This window comes from Moschus berezovskii, chromosome 11 (assembly GCF_049115385.1).
Source record: "Moschus berezovskii isolate FMDL1 chromosome 11, NW_MosBer_1.0, whole genome shotgun sequence".
Lineage (NCBI taxonomy): Eukaryota > Metazoa > Chordata > Mammalia > Artiodactyla > Moschidae > Moschus > Moschus berezovskii.
The window spans coordinates 3,035,558-3,060,516 of record NC_142470.1 but is presented as its reverse complement, the minus strand read 5'-3'; the positions used below and the strand labels follow the sequence as shown (position 1 = coordinate 3,060,516).

General features: G+C 53.4%; 2 protein-coding genes across 13 annotated transcripts; one reads left to right on the top strand and one right to left on the bottom strand.

The window, feature by feature from the left end:
* Positions 1-1,537: 1,537 nt before the first annotated feature.
* Positions 1,538-14,008, bottom strand: ENTR1 (endosome associated trafficking regulator 1). 10 transcript variants are annotated; one of them, XM_088841034.1, is made up of 10 exons: positions 13,767-14,008; positions 13,516-13,665; positions 12,749-12,817; positions 11,906-12,018; positions 11,297-11,704; positions 10,688-10,761; positions 10,169-10,280; positions 9,847-9,909; positions 9,322-9,461; positions 1,538-2,540 (listed from the first exon to the last, which is right to left on the bottom strand). In XM_088841034.1, exons 1-10 carry the CDS (start codon positions 13,834-13,836, stop codon positions 2,516-2,518), a joined length of 1,224 nt encoding a protein of 407 aa, XP_088697160.1. In that variant the 5' UTR covers positions 13,837-14,008; the 3' UTR covers positions 1,538-2,515. The 10 variants fall into 10 exon arrangements, 9 of the variants coding, with proteins under 9 accessions (XP_088697160.1, XP_088697159.1, XP_055256050.1 ...); XM_088841033.1 differs by having other exon boundaries at positions 1,538-2,544; positions 10,196-10,280; positions 13,767-14,007; XM_055400075.2 differs by having other exon boundaries at positions 1,538-2,544; positions 13,767-14,004.
* A 59-nt stretch (positions 14,009-14,067) lies between these two features.
* Positions 14,068-24,656, top strand: PMPCA (peptidase, mitochondrial processing subunit alpha). 3 transcript variants are annotated; one of them, XM_088841031.1, is made up of 14 exons: positions 14,068-14,160; positions 15,381-15,583; positions 15,989-16,068; positions 16,535-16,617; positions 17,574-17,849; positions 18,168-18,262; positions 19,040-19,140; positions 19,441-19,704; positions 19,998-20,090; positions 20,535-20,653; positions 20,746-20,836; positions 20,920-20,982; positions 22,743-22,887; positions 23,792-24,656. In XM_088841031.1, the coding sequence occupies exons 1-14, from the start codon at positions 14,090-14,092 to the stop codon at positions 23,959-23,961; spliced, it is 1,854 nt and encodes a 617-aa protein (XP_088697157.1). In that variant the 5' UTR covers positions 14,068-14,089; the 3' UTR covers positions 23,962-24,656. The 3 variants fall into 3 exon arrangements, with proteins under 3 accessions (XP_088697157.1, XP_055255793.2, XP_055255794.1); XM_055399818.2 differs by having other exon boundaries at positions 16,535-16,725; XM_055399819.2 differs by lacking the exon at positions 17,574-17,849.
* The last annotated feature ends 303 nt before the right edge of the window (positions 24,657-24,959 follow it).

Below are 24,959 nucleotides of genomic sequence, written 5' to 3'. Positions count from 1 at the left end.
TCTCTCCTTGCTATTCTTTGGAACTCTGCATTCAGATGCTTTTATCTTTCCTTTTCTCCTTTGTTTTTCGCTTCTCTTCTTTTCACAGCTATTTGTAAGGCCTCCTCAGACAGCCATTTTGCTTTTTTTGCATTTCTTTTCCATGGGGATGGTCTTGGTCCCTGTCTCCTGTACAATGTCAAGAACCTCCGTCCAGAGTTCATCAGGCACTCTATCAGATCTAGTCCCTTAAATCTATTTCTCACTTCCACTGTATAATCATAAGGGATTTGATTTAGGTCATATCTGAATGGTCTAGTGCTTTTCCCTACTTTCTTCAATTTAAGTCTGAATTTGGCAATAAGGAGTTCATGATCTGAGCCACAGTCAGCTCCTGGTCTTGTTTTTGCTAACTGTATAGAGCTTCTCCATCTTTGGCTGCAAAGAATATAATCAGTCTGATTTCGGTGTTGACCATCTGGTGATGTCCATGTGTAGAGTCTTCTCTTGTGTTGTTGGAAGAGGGTGTTTGCTATGACCAGTGCGTTCTCTTGGCAAAACTCTATTAGCCTTTGCCCTGCTTCATTCCGTGCTCCAATGCCAAGTTTGCCTGTTACTCCAGGTGTTTCTTGACTTCCTACTTTTGCATTCCAGTCCCCTATAATGAAAAGAACATCTTTTTTGGGTGTTAGTTCTAAAAGGTCTTGTAGGTCTTCATAGAACCATTCAACTTTGGCTTCTTCAGCGTTACTGGTTGGGGCATAGGCCTGGATTACTGTAATACTGAATGGTTTGCCTTGGCAACGAACAGAAATCATTCTGTCCTTTTTAAGATTGCATCCAAGTACTGCATTTCAGACTCTTTTGTTGACCATGATGGCTACTCCATTTCTTCTAAGGGATTCTTGCCCACAGTAGTAGATATAATGGTCATCTGAGTTAAATTCACCCATTCCAGTCCATTTTAATTCACTGATTCCTAGAATGTCGACATTCACTCTTGCCATCTCCTGTTTGACCACTTCCAATTTGCCTTGATTCATGGACCTAACATTCCAGGTTCCTATGCAATATTGCTCTTTACAGCACCGGACCTTGCTTCTATCACCGGTCACATCCACGACTGGGTATTGGTTTTGCTTTTGCTCCATCCCTTTATTCCTTCTAGAGTTACTTCTCCACTGATCTCTAGTAGCATACTGGGCACCTACCGACCTGGGGAATTCCTCATTCAGTATTCTATCATTTTGCCCTTTGATACTGTTCATGGGGTTCTCAAGATCAGAGGGCCTAGCAATTTGAGTGTCTTGAAAATCCAATGACGTGATAGCAAACGCTTCAACGCTGGACTCCAGGGTGTCCCACTCAAGACACAGAACCCTGCTCTGCCTACAGCTGTCCAGTGCTTGGTCGCCGTGGCCAGGCCCAGCAGCAGTTGTGGGCAAACCCTAACCCCACAAGCTTCATTATCAGCACAAACCACCTGTGAGAACAAGGCTAACGGTGATTCTCAAACATAAAGAGCAGGCTCAGTTAAGGAAAAAAGGGACACCGCATATGACATTTAGAATTTATTAAATAAGAAAACTGTCGATTTGAACAGGAAGAGAAAAAGATGTTTATTAAAAAAATAACACCCACAGGGAAACAGCCAAAAAGGCATCCAGTGTATGATACAGCTCCCCTCCGATAGGAAGGGGCTGGAAGGCACCCTGGGAGCCCGCGAGCTGACCCGGGGACTCTGCCCATGCTCCACATCCCTGAATCCCGCACGCCACTACACAAGATGCCACTGGAAACGCCTCTCAAACCCTCCAGCCGAAGAGCTCCCGAGTCTGCAGGCCCATGCAGAGGTGCTCTTAGATGGCGTCCTGCCGTGGAGTGCCTGTGCAGACCGTGGTCCCCAGGGGGACAACAGCAACCACCTCACAGGGCGTCTATGCTCAGACCACCAACCACAAGAGCCTCCCCTACCAGGAGCGGAGGGAGTGGACAGCAAGCCGGGGGCGCGCTGAGCGAGGGCAGTAAGGCCCACGTCCCTGTCCAAGGCAAGCATATACTTTACGGCTCGCACAGTGCGTCTCTGCTGACAAAAGCAAAGATGACCAACGTTAACTCATCTCACAGCTAGAGCTCTGGAATGATGATGGTAACACTACGGAACCGCTGCTTTCGTTTATGAACTTTAAAAAGTAATCACTGGCTTTTATAGAACTGCCTTCGAATAGATGATCAGCATCTATGAAGTGGTGTGGAGCTCACCCAGAAAGGCTGCACACAAGTGCAGGGGCGGCTCCCGCGTGCGGCTAATAACACTGCAACAGGCCATGGAGTTAGTGTCTCATGATAAAGGTTTACTGTGGGTGAAGACTGCACGCTCAGACACGCCGCGGCCTCTTGGAATCTGTCGGGAAGTGGTTTCAGGATGTAAACAGAGCTGGGAGCTGGAGGCACCTCCGTGGTTCTCACGACTCCTCCCCTTGGTCTTTAATCTCAGAAATTCTGTCTATAGATTTAAGGATTTCAGCAACGAGATTCAGCGTTTCAGCTCCAGAAACCAGCTGCCTGAAACAAAAGCCCAGAGGTGATGGATGGTTTCTATTAATACAATTGCTCCAGGGCAGTAACAGCACTGGGAGTTCCCTGGTGGCCCAGTGGTTGGGGTTCTGCGCTTTCACTGCAGGTGTAAGAATAGGTTAGCATAAGAATGACCATCTTAGAGGCCGGAAAAACCATCTTTACCGAGTATGTGACTTGAGGGAGGAAGAACTAGATAAAACCTGGGAGACAAGTTAATCTTAAGTACCAGGAAGGCAAGTTAATCTTAAATACCAAGGATGTGGGCGGGCTTCGACACTGAAAATTAGGTAAACAGGTCTGATAAACTTATCTCCTTAAGACCCCAGGAGAGAGATAGGCACAGCTGTGTGTGTAATGAAAAAAATTCCTGTGAGTTAGGTAATTTAGAAATATCATGATTTGAAAATGCTATATAACCCCTTGGCTCTGAGTGCTCGGGGTCCTTGTTGAAACCCACTGCGTTGGGCGGACACTTGGACCCCAGCTAGCTGGAAATAAACCTCGCTGTGTCTTGCATTATTGTGAGTGTCCTCTGTTCCTTTGAGGGAAGGGCGACTCTGGACTCTAACATTTGGGGGCTCGTCCGGGATTCCAAGACCCCTCCTCAAAGAGACAGACAACCTCCGATACCAAGGTTTGCGCAAAAGCCACGGCAGGAGGTGTGGCCACCTCCTAGAGGGGAGGACTGAAACAGGTCCTCGACCGGAGGGACTGAAGCAGGTCTCTGCCCGGTCCCAATTGAGAATTCTCGTCGAAGGGAAGAAGCCGGTTACGACCCTGGAGGCTCCATTACTGGAAGTCGTGGGAGACGTCCCCGATGAAGGGGTGCCTGAACGACGTCCACAGTGGACGCCATTTGGAACCCTAGGTAAGGGTCCTGAGTGTGTGTGAATGAGACGGCGCCTGTGAATGTGGTGTGGCGGACTGGCCAGTGGGTGTTAAAAAGCTCGGTTCGAATTTGTGTGTTTGCTGGAATTGTATCCCTTGTCTTTTTCTGGCTCTGCAACGTCTGTTCAGGGGCAAATTGATCGCCATAGCCGGCATAAGGCCGAGGCCCAGCATTCGCGCTGGAAGGCAGCTGGCTCTGCGGGAGAGAGGAGGTCTCTCCCGATCTGGAATCTGGTGGGCAGTGGACGCCCTTCGGTAAGGTGACTTTAAACTGCAGGAAGCCTCAGAGGTCTCAGAAACCTAGTAGTGTGTTTTCGGCCGACGTTTGTCTGTCCTCCGTTTGTCGTGTTATCGTGTGTGCCGGCACTGTCTCTATCTCTCTCCTGTGTCTTTTCTCTCCCGTAATCTATTCTGTGGTCATGGGTCAAGGAAGCTCAGTAGCTGTTACAGGTGCTCTTCACCACGGAAGAACGGGAGCGGATTCTATCGGAAGCTCGGAAACATGTCCCTGGTGTGGACGGGAGGCCCACAGTGCAGCCGAACCTAATTGATGAGGGATTTCCATTGACCCGGCCCCAGTGGGACTTTGAGCACACAGAAGGTAGAGAGCATCTCCGAGTGTACCGCCAGACTCTTATGGCAGGCCTCCGAGCAGCTGCCCGGAGACCAAGGAATTTGGCTAAGATAAAGTTGTTCAGGGATTGGTTTTGGCTATGGAGATTAAATGAAAATTACACTGCAAATACAATCCCCAGGGCTCGGGTCAAGTAAAAAGGATGAATTGGACCCTAAAAAAACATTGGCAAAATTGGCAATAGAGACTGGCGGGGACTGGGTGACTCTCCTTCCTTATGCCCTTTTATTGTTTATGGGGTCCCTCCGCCGACCCCCTATAGAATCGGTCCAACTGTTTTTATAAATTAGTAAATTTTATATTGTAATATCTAATTCATGACTAAAGACTCGCACTGTGTCTGTCTTAATATGTCTTGGTATGTCTTTGTCTTTGAGTGATATTTTTGAAGTTAATTTGTAAATGAGCTCTATTTAATTGGCTTAAAAAAGGGTAAGCGCTTACAAATCAAATAATTCTAAATTAAATAATAAATTCAAGGTTCATGTAAACTGGAAAATATTCAGTATTAAATACTTGATATTAATGTTTGTTAATCTATCTAATATAGACATGTCTAAGAGTCATCAGCATTAAGCATATTCTCACTGTACCTAGGTTTAAGTTAAATGTTGTTATATTGTTATATCTGTTACAAGTTTGTTGACAAAGAAATTACCTTGAGTGAAAAAAAAAACAAACTGTTAAAAAACATAAATGAGACCTGAGCTTTTAGATAAACTCTATTAAGATTAAAAATGTCTGTCTAAAACAGTTTCTCTAGATTTTGGTAATCTGAATTTCTAAGGTTGTGCTAAATTAAGTAACAAAAGTTTATTGAATAACTAGGTCATTTCCAAATAAAATAAGGTTCTAAAACATTCACTACTAAATACTAACTTACGGAAAAACTAAAGATTTTAGACTATTAATAAATAATGTTTGATGCCATCCTGAGATGTTTGCTAAAATTTTTTAAGTTATCACTGGTATTTATGTTCACCAATCTATAGAATGCTAATATAAAGGTCAATTCTTGGTTGCTTAAGGAAAATAAGATATGTGTGTTCAGTAAAGAAGGTATGAAAAATGAAGTTACATTTTATAGAGAAAAAAGGTAATAGGCCTGACTTACAGTTGGCTGTTCCAGGATGGGAGAACAAATGGGTACAGAAAGTGATAAAATGGTTTTGTGGAAAGTGGACCCCAAGGAAAGAGTTTTGTGTATAAATAAACGTTTTCTTGAGATGTTAAACTGCATTTGACAATAGACTTAAGTTTATTTGCCTCTTAAGTGGTCTGTTCTATATTTGCCTCTGAAATCCTATATTGTTACTATGGCTGAGTGAATAGCTATTGTTTCACAGTGACCTATAATCCCATCTGACCGAGTGCTCTAAACCTTTCTGATATTTGTTGACAAAACTTCCAAAATCAATCTGATGAAGCACTTTTGGCTTCCAGTTGACTTTGGGATATTTCAGAGGGCCCCTGAAACATCCCAAAGGGAGATATTACACTAATTGGGTTCAACTTCCATGTTAAATTACATGGGAAGTACTATATTGTATGGTAAATGTTCACAGCACTAACCAAGTTTGTTGTGAAAATGCTTCCTCTTCCAGAAGATTTATAAAAAAGACTTTTGGATAAATACAAGTTTCTGAACTGGGTAAGAAATTAAAAGATTCTAGTGAGAAACCTGATGACTGTACAAAGGTTAACAAAAGAACCGAATGAACTGGCAAATATGCTTATAACTTTTATGGTTTCTGAAAAATTACTGGTTTGAATCTGTGTTTCCCAGATTTTAGGAAACCTTCCCCTCAAATTAATTATGACTTAACAGTAATTTGGTAAAATGGTATTTAATAGACAAATTGAAGCATTTAACATTTTTCTCTACCTGACCCCTTCAGAGACTGGAAACTCTTAGGCTTCCAGTAACTTTGTCAGATAAACTAAGAAGGTTATCTCACTAACAGGTACAGAAATCTCAGTTTTGGAGACCTTAAGAAAGGGAGGAATTCACTCAGATCTGTTAGGCAAAATCTGTGATAAGCCTTTGAGATGACTTTCCTAGCCCTGAAAGGTTTTAAAGTCAAGTTAAAGACTCCATAAAAGTTTCAGCAAAGCAAAAAAAAAAAAAAGGAAAAGTCTATGGTTATATAAATAATCAGGTCAAGTTTATTGAGAACAGATCTGTTTTGTAAACAAGTCTTAATTTGGTTATATTTGATAAAAATGAGGGTGATTTTAGGGAGAAAAAGATGTTTCAATGAATGTTGAATCCCAGTTTGTTAATGAAAGTCTGTATCTACTAAGACTCATTTCCTGAATGATCTTTGCTGTTATGTGATATTAATATGGGATTTGGTTGAGTTCTTGAAGGGCACTCTAGGTTTGTTTCTGAAGCTTGTCTCAGTGATCTATCTTTGGATGAAGATCAGATGCCTCATGACCTGCAACCAGGACTAGAAAAAGACGTAATTTAAGGGACTGTCTCCAACCTGGATGGAAGGACTTTTTCCAGAAGAAACTACACTACACCAGGATGAGAAGACGACGACATCAGAGGTAGACAGCTTGCCCAAGATGCTGGACCTGATTCGTGTGATCATTTATAATGTTTTCTTGACTTCTTAGACCTCTGCATATAAATCAAATGCTTTTCTACCATAGGCCTGATCCTATGCTAGTTTTAGAAATTAATCCAATTGTCGGGTTTGTAGACATGTAAAAGCTCATTCTGCTTATACAAAAACTCTGTTAGACTTGTGCCATCCTAATGTCCTTAAACCATGGCAAAAGTCTGCTTCTAAACTGGAAAATGAAAAACAATAGCTGGAAATCAGAGTCAGGGCTATGGGAAATCCAAGAGGGCTGCTTGGCTTTTCCCAGCTCCCTGACAAACCTCATTTTTTATTTTATGGGTTAAAGCCTCCCTGGCTTCAGGGCCTCCATAATAAAAAATCACGGAATATTAAGTTTTGTAAATTGTTAAATTAAATTTATAGTTTTGTTAATGTCTAGTGTTTACTAAGACTCACTGCTGAGACAGTTCCTTGTTATGTGATACTGCTAAAAGATTTAATTAAGTTATTAAAGAGGACACTCTAGGTTAGTTTCTAAGGCTTATCTCAGTAACCAATCTTCAGATAAAGGTCAGATGCTCCATAATGTACAATCAGGAGATTAACACCAGGCTATAGTAATTAAACAAATGAAGTCAGGTGACTTGGGCTATACCAGGCTTTATCTAATAAAAGTTCTTGACTTATAATTCTTATTTTACTAATAACTGCTAGCTATGGCTATATTATTTTCTATGTCACTTGTTTCACTGAGCCTGTGATATAATGCTAATATGCAGTTCCATATGAGATCAATAATTGTAATAATGTGACTCTGGGTATGAGAAAAAGCAACAAGAGGGAATATTTTCCTGGACCAGGAGGCTAGTAAGAGAGTGGTCCAGAGACTTTTGCTACTTGCAAGGCCTGGTCCAATTTTAGCACACTGAGTGGCCCATCGCTTCCCTAGACCTGGGAATGAGCCTTCCCAGCAACGCGGGACACAATGGCCATGAAATGGTGTCACATGGTCAGATATGTGGCTATGAAGGGACCCTGCTGACTGGAAGTTGGTACTTGCCAGCTGCCTCTACAAAGATTATGTCATGACCATTGCAAGCTGCTGACCTTCAACACCCCCTGAAAGAAGTTCAGGGTGAAAATCAGGAATGAGGCACTCTGTGCTCTGAAAAAACTGGCAGAACAGTCCTTCAGATAGTCAGATCTTTTCAGAAAAAGGTTTTATGAATTCCAATTCTTGCATCTTCTCATACCTAGAAAAACACTAACGTCATTAATGGTGACATCTGCTTTGGCTATTAAAAAAAAATTTTTTTTTTACAATTAAAACTCAAAATAGAGTAGCTATGGTTCAGACATCCTGGGAAATAATTATTTCCCAGATATCCTGAAAAATAATATTATGGGTGTGATTTCAGATTAGACGCTGTGACCTAATGTAAAATTTAATGCTCCTGTAATGCATTTTTGCTTCTGTACTTTGCTTGCTGCTTGTAAAACCAAAGTTACTCCATTTTAAGATAAAGTTGTTTTTAAGTAAAGATTCCTAAAATTGTTTTTGAGAAAAGATGTATAATGATCCCTGGATCAAACTCTACCCACGGAGGAAGATTCCTCCGTTTGAACAACAGAAAAGGGGGGAATGTAAGAATAGGTTAGCATAAGAACGACCATCTTAGAGGCTGGAAAAACCATCTTTACTGAGTACGTGACTTGAGGGAGGAAGAACTAGATAAAACCTGGGAGACAAGTTAATCTTAAGTACCAGGAAGGCAAGTTAATCTTAAACACCAAGGATGTGGGCGGCTTTGACACTGAAAATTAGGTAAACAGGTCTGATAAACTTATCTCCTTAAGACCCCAGGAGAGAGATAGGCACAGCTGTGTGTGTGTGTGAGTTCCTGTGAGTTAGGTAATTTAGAAATATCATGATTTGAAAATGCTATATAACCCCTTGGCTCTGAGTGCTCGGGGTCCTTGTTGAAATCCGCTGCGTTGGGCGGACACTTGGACCCCAGCTAGCTGGAAATAAACCTCGCTGTGTGTCTTGCATTATCGTGAGTGTCCTCTGTTCCTTTGAGGGAAGGGCGACTCCGGACTCTAACACAGGGAGCACGGGTTTGAGCTCTGGCTGGAGAACTACGAACCGGAAAGCTGTGTGGTGCATCCCGACCCCACCCCGCCCCACAAAAAATACTCCCCATAAACCCCCGAACAAACACAACAAAAAACCCAGAGCGTCAGAGCAAAGAAGGACCTGAGCAAAAGCTGCAGTTCATTCAATACCAGATTTACTCTCCAGACACACGTAAAAGTCAACTTAAAAGTGACGGGCTTCACCGTCTGCGCTTGTGGCTGGACACCACTGCCTGCCGAGCTCAACCCAGGGAGACAGAGGACGCCAGCCAAGGACGCCTCCCGGGAGCCTTGTTCCAGTTTACGTGTTTTTACAAGAGAGACACTACTGTCATTTTGTTTCACCCAAAAGCTTGGTAGATGAGTCTTACAGGCGATTAAGACCTGCCTGATGGGAAGCCTCAAGCCTCCCAGGTGAGAATGGTCATTAGTTATCCCCACGCGGACAGGGAGGGGCTGCTGGCTGAGGCTGCCTCCCATGACCCTGGGGTGAACCGGGTCATGAGCCCCGCCCCCCAGCCTCACACTCACTTGATGGAGGCGTGCGCGTTGTTCATGACCACGCGGAGGTTCTGCAGGGCCACATCTGTGTTCTGCTTCACCACCGTCAGGCTGGCGCCCTGGCCTGACCGCAGGGCTTCGTTCTCACGCTTAAAGTTAGAGACCTGGGCCTGCAGGGAGGGGAGACGTTACGACTTTCCCAGCTGAATAGGAAAGCGGAAAGAGGCCGTCTGGCTGAAACCCAGCACCGTGCCTGAGCCAGTGTGACCAGAGGACAGCCCATCGGCGCCCTGACAGGGCAGGGGGCGGTGCCCTGCCCTGACCGGGGAGTTCCTAAAGAACATGAACTCTTGCCGTGCTGGCACCTTGCCTGCCATCTGGGATGCTCAGACCCATCCCCAGCCCCATGTGGGGCTCGACCAGGAGGCCCTGAGAAGGCATCTCAAACCACCCTGATCCAGGTGCTGTCTTGTAGGGAGGGAACTGGAGGGGAGGGCGGGGGAGGAAACGCTCTTTCACCCACATGGGAGCCGCTGAGACCCTCTTGCTAGTTACCTGGAGCAAGCTGACCTCCTGTCTCAGTTTCAGGACGTGATTTTCTGCCTTCACGGCCCGTTTCTGCGATTCCCCGACCAAAAAAGAAAAAGCAAAGCCATCACTAACACGGCAGCTTGGACACAGAACGCGTCCCCTCCGTTCCCGTCCCTCCCTGTCACCTGGCGGCCCCCCCGATAGCTGGGCAGCCCATAGTGAGGGACCCCTGCTCACGGCCCCCCGCCTCAGCCCTCCCCCAGGGAGCGACACAGCCGACACGTCGTGATGTGCGGCCAGGGGGCCGCCCGCCTCCCTGCTGCAGACGAGGCCCCTGCCTGCTCACGGTCATGAGCTCCAGATTCTGCTCCACCTGCTGCACCACCGACTCCAGGTCACGATAGTCACTCTCCTCCTTGACCATCTTCGCTTCCAACTTCCGCTCAAGCGTCCTCACCCTTGTCAAGGAAAAAGCCTGGGTTATCAGCAACTCCTGTGGCTAATTCCGACAGACTATCAGGAGTTTTAACTGGCTCGATCAGATAAAAACCACAGAGCCCAAGGTTAAAGAATGCACCTGGAGGGGCACAACCTTCGAGCTAGACACAAGTCAGCTCATGGTCAGGGGCGCCTGGGGTGCTGTGGGGAGGCTGTCTGACAGCTCCGCTGTCCAGTGTGGCTGGTTTTGCTCTAACGTTTTCAAGTAAAGTTTAACACAGAACATAAGAAACGTATCTGACACTGAGGATTTAGTGCAATAAAACCCGGGCTCAGTCCAACTCCAATACTTCATTATCGCTCTCACAGTGGTTTCTGAGGGTCAGGACATGGTTTGAATTGCGAGCCTGTCTAAAAGCTTACATACATTTCTGTTTGAGTTTCAGAGAAGCTCTGAACCTCAGTCAGCTTTCTTCTTAGCTTAGAATTCTCGTCTTTCAGCTGCAGAAAAAGAAAGTCCTTATTAGAAACTCGGTGTCTCACTCAAAAGGTGTCTTCGTTTTCGCAGTTTGGCTCCGGAACTTCTTAACACATTCCAGAGAATCACTCTATAGTCCACGCAGAGGAAAAGAGAACAGAAGTGTCTGCTTTTTAGAACCTGTCACAGACTCCACTTTTACTCAGAACTAATAACTCTTTCTAAGCGACTGTAATCTTTTCACCTGGCAAGCTGTCATCAACCACTGCCTGGAGTGGAAGATTTTCTCATGGGCAGCGCTCTGAGGGTCTCCCCCTGCCTCCGTTCACGCCGGAGACTGGCCCCCCGGCAGTCCTGTGCCAGTCTTCCTTGGGACTTTCCGGGCGCCAACACGGTCAGCACGGGGACTCTGGCGCAGCTGCGGGACCACAGACGCTCGTCCTTGGAGCCCGAACCCCAGGCCGTGGAGCACGCTGGGGGCTCCGGCATCCTCCAAGAATGCTGCTCAGGCACGAGCGGTGACCAGGGCGGGGCACCGACGCAACCCCCCTCACTTACTGCTTCGTAACTTATCTGCAGCGTCCGGAGGTGCCTGTCCCCCAGACTCTCTCCATGGGCTGTGAAGTCAGCACTGGGGCTCCCCGTCGGGGAGATGCGAGAGTCGGAGTCGCTCAGCGTCCACGGGGGCAGAGACTCTGGCCCCACCAGCTCCGACGGGTTGGAGAAGAAGGAGACGTACGTGCTGCAGGGTGACGTGCTGGCGGCGACCCTGGAGGAGTGCGTCTGCTCCATGGCGGACGGCAGGTAGGCGCCGTTCCACCCATCCTCCTCGTCCTCATCCTCGTCCAGGAGGTCACCAGCCCCCGTCGGGTCTTCGAAAAATGGCTGCTGATATTCCAGGCCATAGCCCACAGTTTGGGAAGCTGGTGAGGTGCGGTCGAGTCCCAGGGAGTGCCTCGTGGCTTCCTAGAGAAGGCAGGGAGGCAACGCTCAGACTGGGGCCGCTGCAGGCCGTCCCTCCCAGACGTCTGCTGCTGGCACAGAGAGGAGCCCGGCAGCCCTGAAGCCCACACTGTAGCTCCGCGGGGTGCGCCAGCTGCTCAGCTGCGCCCCTCATCTCGTGTGTGCCGGTCTCCAGGCTCGCTGCAAACGCGGCCTCAGGGTTACCTTCGAGTAAACCCTGCAGTCTGTATCCTCTTTCGACAGGCCCAGGTTCTTGGTCTTCAGGAACTCCTTAAAGGAGAACGGGTTTGCCGCTTCGAGGTCTCCGAGTTTATCATCTGAAAGATACCAGGTGTCACACAGGTGAAAAGCCTCCGGAAGGCCCTCAGAGGGAGTTCCCGCTCACTACTCTTGCCTGAACGCGACCCCACCTACATTGGGAATGCTCACGTCCTTCCTCAGACCCCAGTGATGCCAGGAGATGACCAGCTGCCTGACAGAGCGGACCGACTTGGGCGCTCGAGACCCTCCTTCCTGTCCCCAGCCCTGCGCTCCCTGCCCCTTGCTGCCATCGGGCCCCACCTGGGGAGTGCGAAGGCGCCCGGGCCCCCTCGCAGGCAGGGGCTCCAGGAGAAGCCCGCAGTGGAGCCGGAGCCAGCAGCACAGATGTGCGCTGACGCCAAGTCACTGCTCTGCCGCCAGCCTCTTCCCATCTTGCCTCAGCTTCCCGTTCTCTCTCCCACTCCCTGGGGACCCAGGCAGCCACACTGCAGCCCTTTCAACCCACCGATGACGCCCAGCCCAGTTGCCAGTCCTGTATGAAGTTGGCTCCTGTGACTTCAGCTCCAACCCCATCTCTTCAGACCCCTCAGGCGTGACTTCCCTCCTGCCCTGTGCCCTCCTCCCCTCCACCTGACGGTAAAGATCAGGTCTGTGGGGCTCCACTCCCACTGGCTCTTCCAGGCATACTAGTTATACGCTGTCAGAGCTATAGCCCCCCCACTGGGCACGTGCCTGGCACGTGGACACAGATGGAAAGAAAAACAAACGGTTACCAAACTACTCTACCTCCAAAGTGTGTGTTCTGAGCTCCTGGAGGACCGTGCTTAGCACACTTCCCCTTTCCATAGCCAAAATCTGCAGAGAGACACCATCACCCCACTGTGACCACACGAGTGCTCTGTGACCCCAGCTTTCTCTGACATGGGGTCTGCAGTGCAGCTGTTTCTCACAGCCTGCAGGACATTTAAAGCACACACCCATCGGCTCCTGCCTCTGGACACAGGTTGGCTGCCACGGGCCTTGGCATCTGTGATTCTGAAAAACCTCCTGATAGGTTTGATGCCCAGTGGGGTAGGTGTCTTGTGGTACCTCCTGAACGCCCTTGTGGGTGGTCAACGGCTCTCAGACCCGGACAGAACCACCTAAACGCCCCTGAATATCCTGAAGGCCAAGCAGTGTTAGCCGCCTGGGGAGAATTAGGAGGAACTAAAGCTAGCCTCCACCCAGCTGCGAGGGACCAGAGAATGGTTTAAGCCTGGTCTGCTGAAGCCTCCCTCATCCTTCCCACCTCGAAGAAAGAGGGTATTCTGTGCTCACCCTGGGCCTACCTCTAAGCCAACATTTACTGCGGTCTACTGGAACTGTCTGGCGGGGGCAGGGGCGGGGGGCTCTCCACTATCAGACTGTGAGCTCCAGGGGGCGGGACTCCCAGCGCCCGGCACACGAGGGGGCTAGTGGTCATCGCGAGGCCGGGGTTGAGCTGCGCTGCCGCGCGGTGCCTCCGAGCAGCGCCGGCCGCGGGGAGAGCGGGGTCCCTGAGGCTCGTCTCTCACCTGTATCTCCCACGGAAGCTAGCACCGGGCTGGGCACATAGCACATAAACGTCGGCCGAATGCCGAAGAAGTGGGACTCCAGGTCCCTGGCAGGGGGGCGCTCACAGTCTAGCTGGGGGAGACAAGACCGGCGCTCATAGAACGCGGGAGCTGTAATAACAACAAGAGCGACTTCACCCGCGCGCCCGCCTCGCCTGGACCTCAGCGCGGCCGCCGGGCCGCGGCCGCCCGCCCGGCCCCCGCCCGCTCACCGTCCGGAATGACGAGGCTCCGGGCCCGGGACAGCGGGGTGACGCCCGGGCGGCGCGCGTAGCCCGCCATCGCCGCGGGCTCCGCGGCGCCGGCCCGCTTCAGCCCGGCAGCGGCGGCTCCATGGCCCCGGCTCCGTCCCGGCCGCGGCCCGAGTCGCCCGCCTCCGTCGCCCGCCGCTCGGCCGCCGCTCCGAGCCTCCGGCCGCTGCTTCCGCCCCGCGCACCGGAAGCGCGAGGCCGAACGCCGCGGGCGGGCGCCGGGGGGGCGGGGCGCCGCGGGCGGAACCGGAAGTGACGACAGAAGCGGCGGGCGGGGACTGAAGATGGCGGCTGTGGTGCTGGCGGCGGCGCGGCTGCTGCGAGGCTCGGGCTCGTGGGGCCGCTCGCGGCTGCGGTGAGCCGAGGGCGGGCCTGGGGTCGGCCGGGGGCCGGGGCAGCCCGAGCCCCTCCGGATGCCCCGCCTCTGGCTTCCCCATGCCGTGGCGCTGCGGCTGGTTAGCGGGCTGGGAGTGCGGGACCCCGGCCCCGGCCCGGTCCCCGAGGCGACGGTGGGGCTTCCTCGCCTGGCGCCCCGGGCTCCGGCTCCGAGCTTCATCCGTCTCTCCTCTCTCTCCCGCTTCTCCCGGGCGGTCGGGGTGCGGGGGGGGGGGGCTTGTCCGAGGTCACGTGTCATCTCCGCCTCGGGCCTCTTCCGGCCGCGTGTCCCCTTGTGAGGCCGAGCCCGCGGAGCCAGGGTTCTGGTGGCCAGAGCCGTGCCCTTGCCGCGGTGCTGTGTGCCTTCTCCTCTGGACGTCTGGCCTTTCCCCACACTGGCACTTTGGTTTAGGCGACAGGTGGGGCTTTGCCTTCTCGCCGTGTACAGGGGTTGCGCGGGAGCCGGTGCTGTGAGGACAGAAACCAGGCAGTGGGGTCGGACAATCGCGCTCCCAGGGTATCAGCTTTGCAGCCGCAGTTGCGGTAGAAAACAGGAGACTTTACTTCAGGAAGAATGAAGAGCGGCCTCCAAGGAGGTGACATTTAAGCCAAGAGAGCTGGGGAATGAGAGAAGATTCAGCCCTGTGAGCAGTGCAGCTGAAGAAGGCAGGGCAGGCCCAGCTGTGGGAGTGATGAGCCCAGTGTGTTGAGAGAGTGAACAGCGGGCCAGTGGGTGCACCTGGTGTGGCCGGGCTGGACGGATTGGGAGATGAGTTTGGAGAGTGAGTCAGGGGTCAGACCGTACAAAGACTTTGGGACCTGGTGAGGAGGTGTTATTTCATAGACACGGCACCACCTTGCCGCAAGGCCCTGGGCTCAGCCAGAACTGTTCCCTCAGTGGTGCTCTTGGTTGCTGCTCTGCCCTGTTTCTGGGATGGTATCGAAATCCTCTACCTAAGGAGGTGCAGACTTTTTTTGATGTGTGCGAAGCACAGCTGCACCTTGTGGCCATCGCAGTTTCCATTGTTCTCTCTCTTTTTTTTTTTCGGTCATTCCAGGGGTCTTGCAGGATGCTGGTTCCCCAACCAGAGATTGAACCTGGGCCCGGCTGTGAAAGCGCCAGGTCCTAACCTACTGGACTGCCAGGGAAGTCCGGATCATCTCATTTCACTCATGCCTGGACTGCCTTCTCTGTTTCAGGTTTGGAGACCCTGCATACAGACGGTTCAGCAGTGGCGGTGCCTACCCCAACATCCCCCTTTCTTCCCCCTTGCCCGGAGTACCCAAGCCTGTTTTTGCTACAGTTGATGGACAAGAAAAGTTCGAAACCAAAATTACCACACTGGATAATGGACTTCGTGTGGCATCCCAGAATAAGTTCGGACAATTCTGTACGGTAGGAAGTAAGTACTGTTGGTAGTGTTGTGGGTGGTCCTGTTTGTTGTAACATGCACACACCTCAGTTAACTATTAGTTATAATTAGAGCATAGTTAATGAAAAAGCACAGTATAGAATCTGCAATTTTAGTAGCTGGAGAATAAACAGTGGCTGTCTTGGTGATGGGTTTTTTATCTCTCTACCTTTTTATTATTCTAAGTATTTTCTACCGTGAACAAAAAGTGAACAGTTCTGTAAATACTGACATATGTATACAGCCATGAAGTATCAGAATCAAGACAGTGTATATACTCATCATTCTCACATGTTTAAATTTGGTTGTTTAGTCGTATTCATAGTTTTAAAAGGTTTGTCTTGTGTTTCCTCTCGAACATTCGGTTTAATCTGTCAATTTTCTTCTTATCACCAGTTCTTATTAACTCTGGATCAAGATATGAAGCGAAATATCTTAGTGGAATTGCTCACTTTTTGGAAAAATTGGCATTTTCGGTCAGTGTCCAGTTGGTCATTTTGAGTCTATGCTTGGGAAGAGCCTATCCAGTTTTTCTCTTTTAGAATGGCAATTTCCATAGGTGATTAAGTTGCTGAGTTGATATTAATTAAAGTTACGTGAGTTAAAAAATAAGTTGATCTAATGTGTTTTGCATGTGACCAGTTGACTCACTGGAAAAGACTCTGATGCTGGGAGGGATTGGGGGCAGGAGGAGAAGGGGACGACAGAGAATGAGATGGCTGGATGGCATCACCGACTCGATGGACATGAGATTGAGTGAACTCTGGGAGTTGGTGATGGACAGGGAGGCCTGGCGTGCTGTGATTCATGGGGTCACAAAGAGTTGGATACGACTTAGCGACCGGACTGAACTGAACTGAAAGCAAAAGTAAAGTATTTTCTTAAAAATTGTATTTTGGAGGTTCATTGGATTGCTTATATAGGTTCTTTTGTTTTTTCTAGTCTACTGATCGATTTGACAGCAAAGATGAAATTCTGCTTGCCTTGGAGAAGCATGGGGGCATCTGTGATTGCCAGACGTCGAGGTATGCTGCTTTCACATACAGGCTCCTCTTGCGTCAGCGGCGCTGCTGCCCTCAGCCTTGCTCACAGTCCCCTGAACCCCTGCCTTGGAGAGGCTGTGGCGCTGAATGGTGAGAAGCAAGCCCTGGTCCAGGCAGAGAACTGGTGGTGAATTGGAAGAGTGGTACAAACTTTGAGGGCCACAGGGTCTCCAGAAGGCTGTTTCCCCGGTCATTTGAGATAGGCTGCTGGCTGGGCACAGCGGGTGCAGAGCAGACCCTATCTCCACGATGCTCACAGATCAGGCAGAGGGCTGCTCCACAGGTAATGGGCGTAAGAGCCAGGGACCCAGGATGTGGGTGGGAGTGTGGAGGATGGGCCTCTAACTCGGTCTGGAGTCAGGAAAGGAATGGTGGGTGACTTGATGTCGGGTCTGGTTCTTAAGGGAGTTTGCCAGGTGGAATGAGGGGAGACAGTGGCTCAGACCTGGAGAGTAGCAATTGCAGAGGCTCAGCCTGAAGAGGCAGGGGTCTGTTTGGGATGGGGGTTCACAGAGAGCTAGGGGTATGGTGGACAAAGACAGCTGGCATTTGTCTGGTGTAGGGCACGTTCAGAAAGCTCTGTTCAGGGCCATATGAGATGAGCAAAGATCACACTGGGGGGCGGGGCACATCGTGTGGCATGTGGAATCTTATTAATAGTTCCCTGACCAGGGATCGAACTTGTGCCCCCTGCAGTGGAAGTGCAGGATCCTGACACAGGGACCACCAGGGAAGTCCCAGGTCACACTTTTTTAAGTGCTTGGTTATTTCCATCTGAATGCTACATAGTGAAACGGCAAGGGTTAGAGTTGGCGTTGCCACTGTGTTCATGTGTTCAAAAAGAAGTCTGTTGAGAAGCTGGTGGTTCCCAGCTGCCTGTGAGTGAGGTCAGACTCTGCCTGCAATGTCGTCTAGAGCCCCTTCCTCCGTGTCCCCAGGTCCTCCTCTTGCGGTCAGGCGGGCCTGAGTCCTGTTCCCACGCAGCCCACCCACTCCCAGCTCCCGTCTGGCCTTCTCACGGCGGTCCCTTCCCTGCAGAGGCCCTGGGGGCCATCTCTGTTCCAGGGCCCGCGCCTCTCCTGGGGCCGCTGTGCCCCCACTCGTGGCTCTGTGCTTATCGGTGCCCGTGTTTCCCCTTCCGAGGTGACTCGGTGCACCTGTCACGTCACAGCGCTGCTGTCACACGTGGGCCCTGCCCCGCTGTCTAAGGCCAGGTGTGTACCCAGGTGGACAGGTCACGTGCCAGACACTCAGCACGAGGGGTAGGGGTAGCTTTGGAGGGAGCCTGTGTTGGTGAACACCGCCCAGAGCTACCTCTCCAGTTTGGCGGGACAGTGTCTTCCACTCCAGCGCTCAGCCTGCGTGCAGGTGTGGGTCCTGCCTGCCGAGGGTTTATGCTGTGCGACAGGAAAGGGGAGAAGCCCCAGGTGTGGGCTGAGCCTGGGTGCAGAATGGCATTACCCTCCACCCCACCCTGCCGACACCTGTCGTGACCTCAGCACCCCCAGGATTGGTTTTGTTGGTTTTTCCAGAGACACCACCATGTATGCTGTGTCTGCTGATTCTAAGGGCCTGGACACGGTGGTGGGCTTGCTGGCAGACGTGGTCCTGCACCCCAGGCTGACAGGTGTGTGCTCAGGCTGCTTGAGGGGTCCCTGGGGGTGGGATGCCTGGAGGTGTGTCGGCGTCCTGCCCTGGGGAGGGGCATGGTGTCTTTGGTGTCTTTGGGGCCTTGGGTTGCCCCTCCCGTGCTGGCTAGCACAGGGACGCTGGAATCCATGCTCACAGCTGGGGATGTGCTTGATGCTGGATGCGTGACACACCTTGCTCTGCTTTGCAGCAGCTGTAGTGGGAACGTCCTTTCATTTCAGAAGGGCCTCTTGGACGGTGTTCACATACTGACTGGTGTGCTAACAGGAGTTTCCATGTCTGTTTCCCCCAGCCTTACCAATGGCAGGGTTTGCGCTCCCTGCCAGGAGAGGGGCCAGACTGGGCGGGCTATGGTGTTTCACAGCAGCCTGGCCTTGGGGCAGTTGGGGGAAGCGCGGGTCCCAGACTACAGGACCACATTCACGTTTGTTCCAGTGACCTGAGGAAACTTGCCCCCGATGTTGGTCTTTGTGTATGTTTGAGTGGACGGTTGGGGACCCGCGTGCCTTTTATGGGAGGAGGTTGCGCCTCAGAGCACGTCCATGTGGTTGCCTCGTGTCAGAGCCGGGGCACGCCCGGTTCTCCAGTCTGCCTGCAGGGTGTGCCTCGTCACCCCGACTCGCACAAACGACCCCCAGGACTGTCCCAGGGGAAGGGAGAGGAGACTGCTAGCGCCCACGGGTCAGCGACACGGCCAGCTCAGGGACCCCGACTCCAGGAGGCTCCTTCTGAGCCTCGATTTGGCTCTTTGCAGACGAGGAAATTGAGATGACGCGCATGGCTGTGCAGTTTGAGCTGGAGGATCTCAACATGAGGCCGGACCCGGAGCCGCTCCTCACCGAGATGCTTCATGAGGTCAGGCGGCCCGCGTCTGGGATTTCCCGGGGCGTGCGTTGTGCCACTTGCAAACTTCCCAATCCTTAGAGCAATGAGAGCTCCAGGACGTGCCTTTTATTTTACGTTTCTCATGAGTTCTTCTGGAGCGGCAGGTCTTACTGTTTTTGTAAACACACAAAGCTGTTCCGCCGAACGCTAGCTGAACCAAGCAGCTGGTGGGCTTTCCTGTCTGGTGGGGATCACCACGGGCTGGCTCTCTTGTGGGGGCATAGCCGCCTTCTGTTTGTCACTTGTGTTCCTCTCGCTTGCCGTGCCAAGGCCGCGTACAGGGAAAACACGGTGGGCCTGCACCGTTTCTGCCCCGCGGAGAACATCGGAAAGATGGACCGGGAAGTGCTGCACTCTTATCTGCGGAACTACTACACCCCTGACCGCATGGTGCTGGCCGGGGTGGGGGTGGAGCACGCGCAGCTGGTGGAGTGTGCCCGGAAGTACCTCCTGGGGACCTGCCCTGCCTGGGGCGCTGGGGCGCCCGTGCACGTGGACAGATCGGTGGCTCAGTACACCGGGGGCATTGTCAAGGTAATGCTTTGACCTTGGGCCGCGCGCATTCTTGGACTTCTCTTTAAGCGCTGTCTTCGGTTTATCCTGCGGGTATTAGAGTTGATGGTATTGTCTTAGCTTCACCTTAACCCGAATCCTCCTTAGAGCTGAATTGGGCCGGAGCCAGAGGCTCGAGTGACTCTCGGCTCTCCAGGGCCTCCTGATGTTCATGTGCGACTCCTGTAGGCTTGGTCAGAGACCCCCTGGCCTGAGGAGCGCCGAGGCCCGGTGGCCTGTCCCTGAGATCGCACGCCCGTTCTGCTTGGTTGCAGCTAGAGAGAGACATGTCCAATGTCAGCCTGGGCCCCACCCCGTTCCCTGAGCTCACGCACATCATGATCGGCCTGGAGAGCTGCTCCTTCCTGGTGCGTCCCACTGGCCTGGGGTACGGGGTGGGCGTTGCCCTGCTGAGCGCTGCTCCAGCCTCCCACAGGAGGGGTCGTCACCCCCCCCACGAGCACCCCGTATCCCCGCAGGAGGGAGACTTCATTCACCCCCCCCACCCCCCAACGCCGTGTCCCCGCAGGAAGGGGACTTCATTCCCACCCCCACCCCCCAACGCCGTGTCCCCGCGGGAAGGGGACTTCATTCCCACCCCCACCCCCCAACCCCGTGTCCCCGCAGGAAGGGGACTTCATTCCCACCCCCACCCCCCAACGCCGTGTCCCCGCAGGAAGGGGACTTCATTCACCCCCCCCCACCCCCCAACGCCGTGTCCCCGCAGGAAGGGGACTTCATTCCCACCCCCACCCCCCAACGCCGTGTCCCCGCGGGAAGGGGACTTCATTCCCACCCCCGTGTCCTCATAGGAGGGGGACTTCATCCCTTTTGCGGTGTTGAACATGATGATGGGCGGGGGCGGCTCCTTCTCAGCCGGCGGGCCTGGCAAGGGCATGTTCACCAGGCTCTACCTCAACGTGCTCAACAGGTGGGTTAGGCACACCTCGTCCAGTTGTGTTGGGGACCCGGCCCAGCTGAACCCACCTTGGGGCTGTGATGCCTTTCCGGTGTCCCTTGCAGGCACCACTGGATGTACAACGCGACCTCCTACCACCACAGCTACGAGGACACGGGCCTGCTGTGCATTCACGCCAGTGCCGACCCCAGACAGGTGAGGCTGGGCAGCTTTCCCGGGGTCTGGGGCCACAGGCCCCAGGGCTCAGACGGCACGTTGTGCTTCACGCCCTCTTGCAGGTTCGAGAGATGGTGGAAATCATCACGAGGGAGTTTGTTTTAATGGCTGGGACTGTGGACGTGGTGAGTACATCCAGGTGTCGGCTGGTGGAGAGTGTGGTGTGGGGGTGGCCAGCAGCAGGCCTGTGTTTCATGCCCACCCCAGCAGCGTCTCAGCTGGGACAGCACAGCCCGCAGGCGGGGGCCCGTCCTTGCTGGTGTCCCTGCTGAGGAGCCCCCAGCGCCACTCTGCATCTCTGACCCAGCCCGGCCTCCCAGGCCCGCTCTGCGGCACCTCAGCCGCCTGCGGAGGAACTGGAGAAGCACCCCACAGAACGAGCCAGCCACCTGGGGCATTTGTCTCACGTTTTCTGGCTCTGGTTTGCTTTTGTTTCCTCGTTGGTCTTTTATGCCATACGCGTTTAGAAGTCTTGTTATTTTTCTGAACCAGAGCTGGGACAAACGAGCAGGTTCTGTGTACACGGCCCACGTGGACTGTGCCCGTACACACCCATAGGCACAGCAGAGGGCCTCTGGGTCAGTGCTTCGCCTCTAGAGCTGCTTTCTGCATGTTCCATGTGCAGAATACGCAGTTACCACACGTTTTCTTCCTAATAAGAAAAAGAAGCATGGTGTTCACGATAAACACACGTTTGAAAGTTTACACCTGACTCCATTAGTGTCCTGCTAGAAAAATAGCATAGTGTTTTTCTCTCAGTTCAGTTCAGTCGCTCAGTCACGTCTGACTCTTTGTGACCCCATGAACCACAGCACGCCAGGCCTTCCTGTCCATCACCAACTCCCAGAGTCTACCCATACCCATGTCCATCGAGTCGGTGATGCCATCCAACCATCTCATCCTCTGTCATCCCCTTCTCTTCCTGCCTTCAATGTCTCCTAGCATCAGGGTCTTTTCCAGTGAGTCAGTTCTTCGCATCACGTGGCCAAAGTATTGGAGTTTCAGACATCAGTCCTTTCAATGAACACCCAGGACTGATCTCCTTTAGGATGGACTGGTTGGATCTCCTTGCAGTCCAAGGGACTCTCAAGAGTCTTCTCCAACACCACAGTTCAAAAGCATCAATTCTTTGGCGCTCAGCTTTCTTTATAGTCCAGCTCTCACTTTCATATATGACGAAAAGAATTTTCCTGAAGTTGCAAAAGTGAATGAGATCTGTGTTAGATCAGGACTTCTCAAACTTCAGTGATACAGAGTCAGTAGCTTATGTGTCTTCCAGGCCTGCGAGCCCCTAGCGGGCGGCCTGCACCTCTCCCCAGCCCTGCCTCTGCCCTCGAGCTCCGGGTTGGGCCTCAGGGACGTGACCCACTGGGTTCTCAAACAGTCTCATGCTTCCAACTTGGTCGCGGAGGCCCCAGATGCAGAGCTGGCAGCATGAGCACTGCCCCCTGGGCCTTGCTCCTGGGCTTGGGGGAGGCCCTGGAGCCAGCATCCAGTCTGTTCTTGTGACTGCCACGTGCAGCCCCCTCTGGGGTCCTGGAGTTGGTGAGGGTTTGCCTGCTTGTGTCGCACGGCGAACTGTTCAAACACAAGGGCTCTGGGCAGGCAGGACTCCCGCCTGTCTGGAATGTGGTCGAGGCCCCGCTAGTGCAGTCCCCCGCCCCCGCCTCCCTGACCCAGAAAGCCCCGAGGATGGAGTGCTGCAGGACTCGCTGGCGACTTGGGCGAGAGCCCAGGCTGGCGGGGTTTCCTCCCTCCCTCAGCCCAGGATGAGCAAAGACCCTTCCTCAGGACACGTCCGTTAGCCTCACTGCTGCCTGGGCCATGTGCCAGTGGCCGGGCGGTGGGGCGCGAGCCCTGAGGACTGAGCCACATGCCCCCGCAGGTGGAGCTGGAGCGGGCCAAGACGCAGCTCACGTCCATGCTCATGATGAACCTGGAGGCTCGGCCTGTCATCTTCGAGGATGTGGGGAGGCAGGTGTTGGCCACCCGTTCCAGAAAGCTGCCCCACGAGCTGTGCACGCTCATCCGTGAGTGTGGTTCCCGGGTGGGGGGCCTGCGCCCCGCCTCGCCCTCCCCCTGGTGTGCTGCCCCAGCCTTTTGCCCCCTTACACACGGGCCTTGCAGCCCCTCCAGGCTTAACACAGATTCAGCGGGGACCTGCGTGGAGCAGGTGGCCAGAGCCTGCTGCACGTGCAAGGGCAGCAGCCCCCAGGGCGGCTCTGCCAGGCGTCGGTGGTCTCCCTGCCTGAACGTCCAGGCGTGCCCTAAGCTTCATCTGCCTGTGACTCTGGGCTTCTGCAGATTCCTCTGGGGTCTGCAGCCCCAGAAGGGTTCGCCTGCCACTTTGTGGAGGCACCTCACTAGGGTGCAGGGTCTCCTGGGTGTGGAGGCCCACTGGGAACCACGCTCACCCCACCCGTGTGTGGACCCTTGTCTTCCCTCGGAGAAGCCCCTTGGCCCTTGAGAACCACAGCCCCGACTTCCTCAAGGCCTCATCTTCTGCAGGCAATTAGTTTCCGGGGTGTCAGTCCCTCCTCCGAGGCTGGGCTGCACGTACGGCCCCTCAGCCCCCTGGTTCCAAGCCCGTCCGCTGTCCTTGCAGCCCTGAGGGGTAGTTTTTCCTCTCCTGTGGAGCTGTTGCATAGATGATTCAGATGGTGTGTTTTTTCCCTTGGTTGTTACTAACTTCCTGGGAATGAGCACGTCCTTGTGTGTCTGAAGCTGACCCTTGCCCGCTCACTAGACCTCGCCCTGACCCACTGCAGCCCACACTTGGTGCACTTGGATGCTTGCGGTCCCTAGCGCTGCTCCCAGCAGGTGGGGTGCGATGGTGGGGGCACCGCCCAGTCTGTTTAGGGCTGCCACCAGTGTGGAGAGGTCTGGGCTGCAGCAGGGTGTGGGGTGGCCCTGACACCTCTGCTCCTGTGCCAGGCAACGTGAAGCCGGAGGACATCAAGAGGGTCGCCTCCAAGATGCTCCGCGGGAAGCCCGCTGTGGCTGCGCTGGGGGACCTGAGCGAGCTGCCCGCATATGAGCATGTGCAGACGGCGCTGGCCAGCAGGGACGGGCGCCTGCCCCGGGCGTACCGGCTCTTCCGGTAGAGGCGCCGCAGCAGCGCACCCCCTGTGTGTCTCAGGGGTGACGGCAGGGCAGACGTTCATGGACTGGGACTTACCTGAACGTGAGTGGACAGCTCACCAGAGCACGCTTCCTTCAGAAGACAGGCCAACCACCAGGTTAAAGGCTGCTGTCCAGCCCTGTGGCCGGAAACCAGGGACTCGCACAGAGGGGGAGCTGCCGGTGGGTGTCAGGCCAGGCTCACCTTCCTGCGGCACCATGCGGTCCCCGAGACAGTGGTGTTGGAGTGGGTGAAGCCTGACCTCTCCTCAGAGGCCAGCAGGGCCCGCTGGCCTGCCTGCTTCTGGAGACTGTGGCCATCCACACCAGCATGCGGGGAAGCTTCTCCCTCTTCTGCCCTCTGAGGTGTGCAGGTGGGGCGCCTGGCCTTCTGAGACTTGACGGGGGCAGGCTGGGCGGCAGGAGGTCCGAGGCTGTGTGTGGAGCCCCATGGGTCAGGTGGCTTTGCCGATGGCACCGTGGGGCCTGGGCACTGCACTGGCCGCCTCATCCTCCTGATGCTGCTGCGGTTCAGAGGGAGGCCTCCTTCCTGGCCGTCAGTGGGGCGCACTGCTTTGTAGAGGAGAGTCGACTCCAGGCCGTGTGTTTTCAAAGCCCAAGGGCAGCCCCTGCGGGGTGCAGGAGTGATCTCAGGCTGTCAAATAAATGTTTCTTCTTAGGCGTCACCTGTCACGTCCACTCGCCTCGCCACAGCCTGTCGCCACATCTCTGTCCTGCTGCTGCCACACAAGAGCCCTGGCCTGTTGGGGAGGTGTCCAGTCCCTGCCCTCACTCGCCCCTCTGCTGCCATCCGCTGAGTGGGAGCCCAGGGCGCACGGCGGGGGGCCAGCAGCAGGGAGCCCAGTTGGGACTTTCTGTGGTCACTGCAATGGGACAGAAGGCGTGCTGGGAACTGCTCCCACCTGGGCTGTGTCTGTTGGGGACGCTGGGCCCCGGGGGTTTCCTGGACACCTGCCCGCCC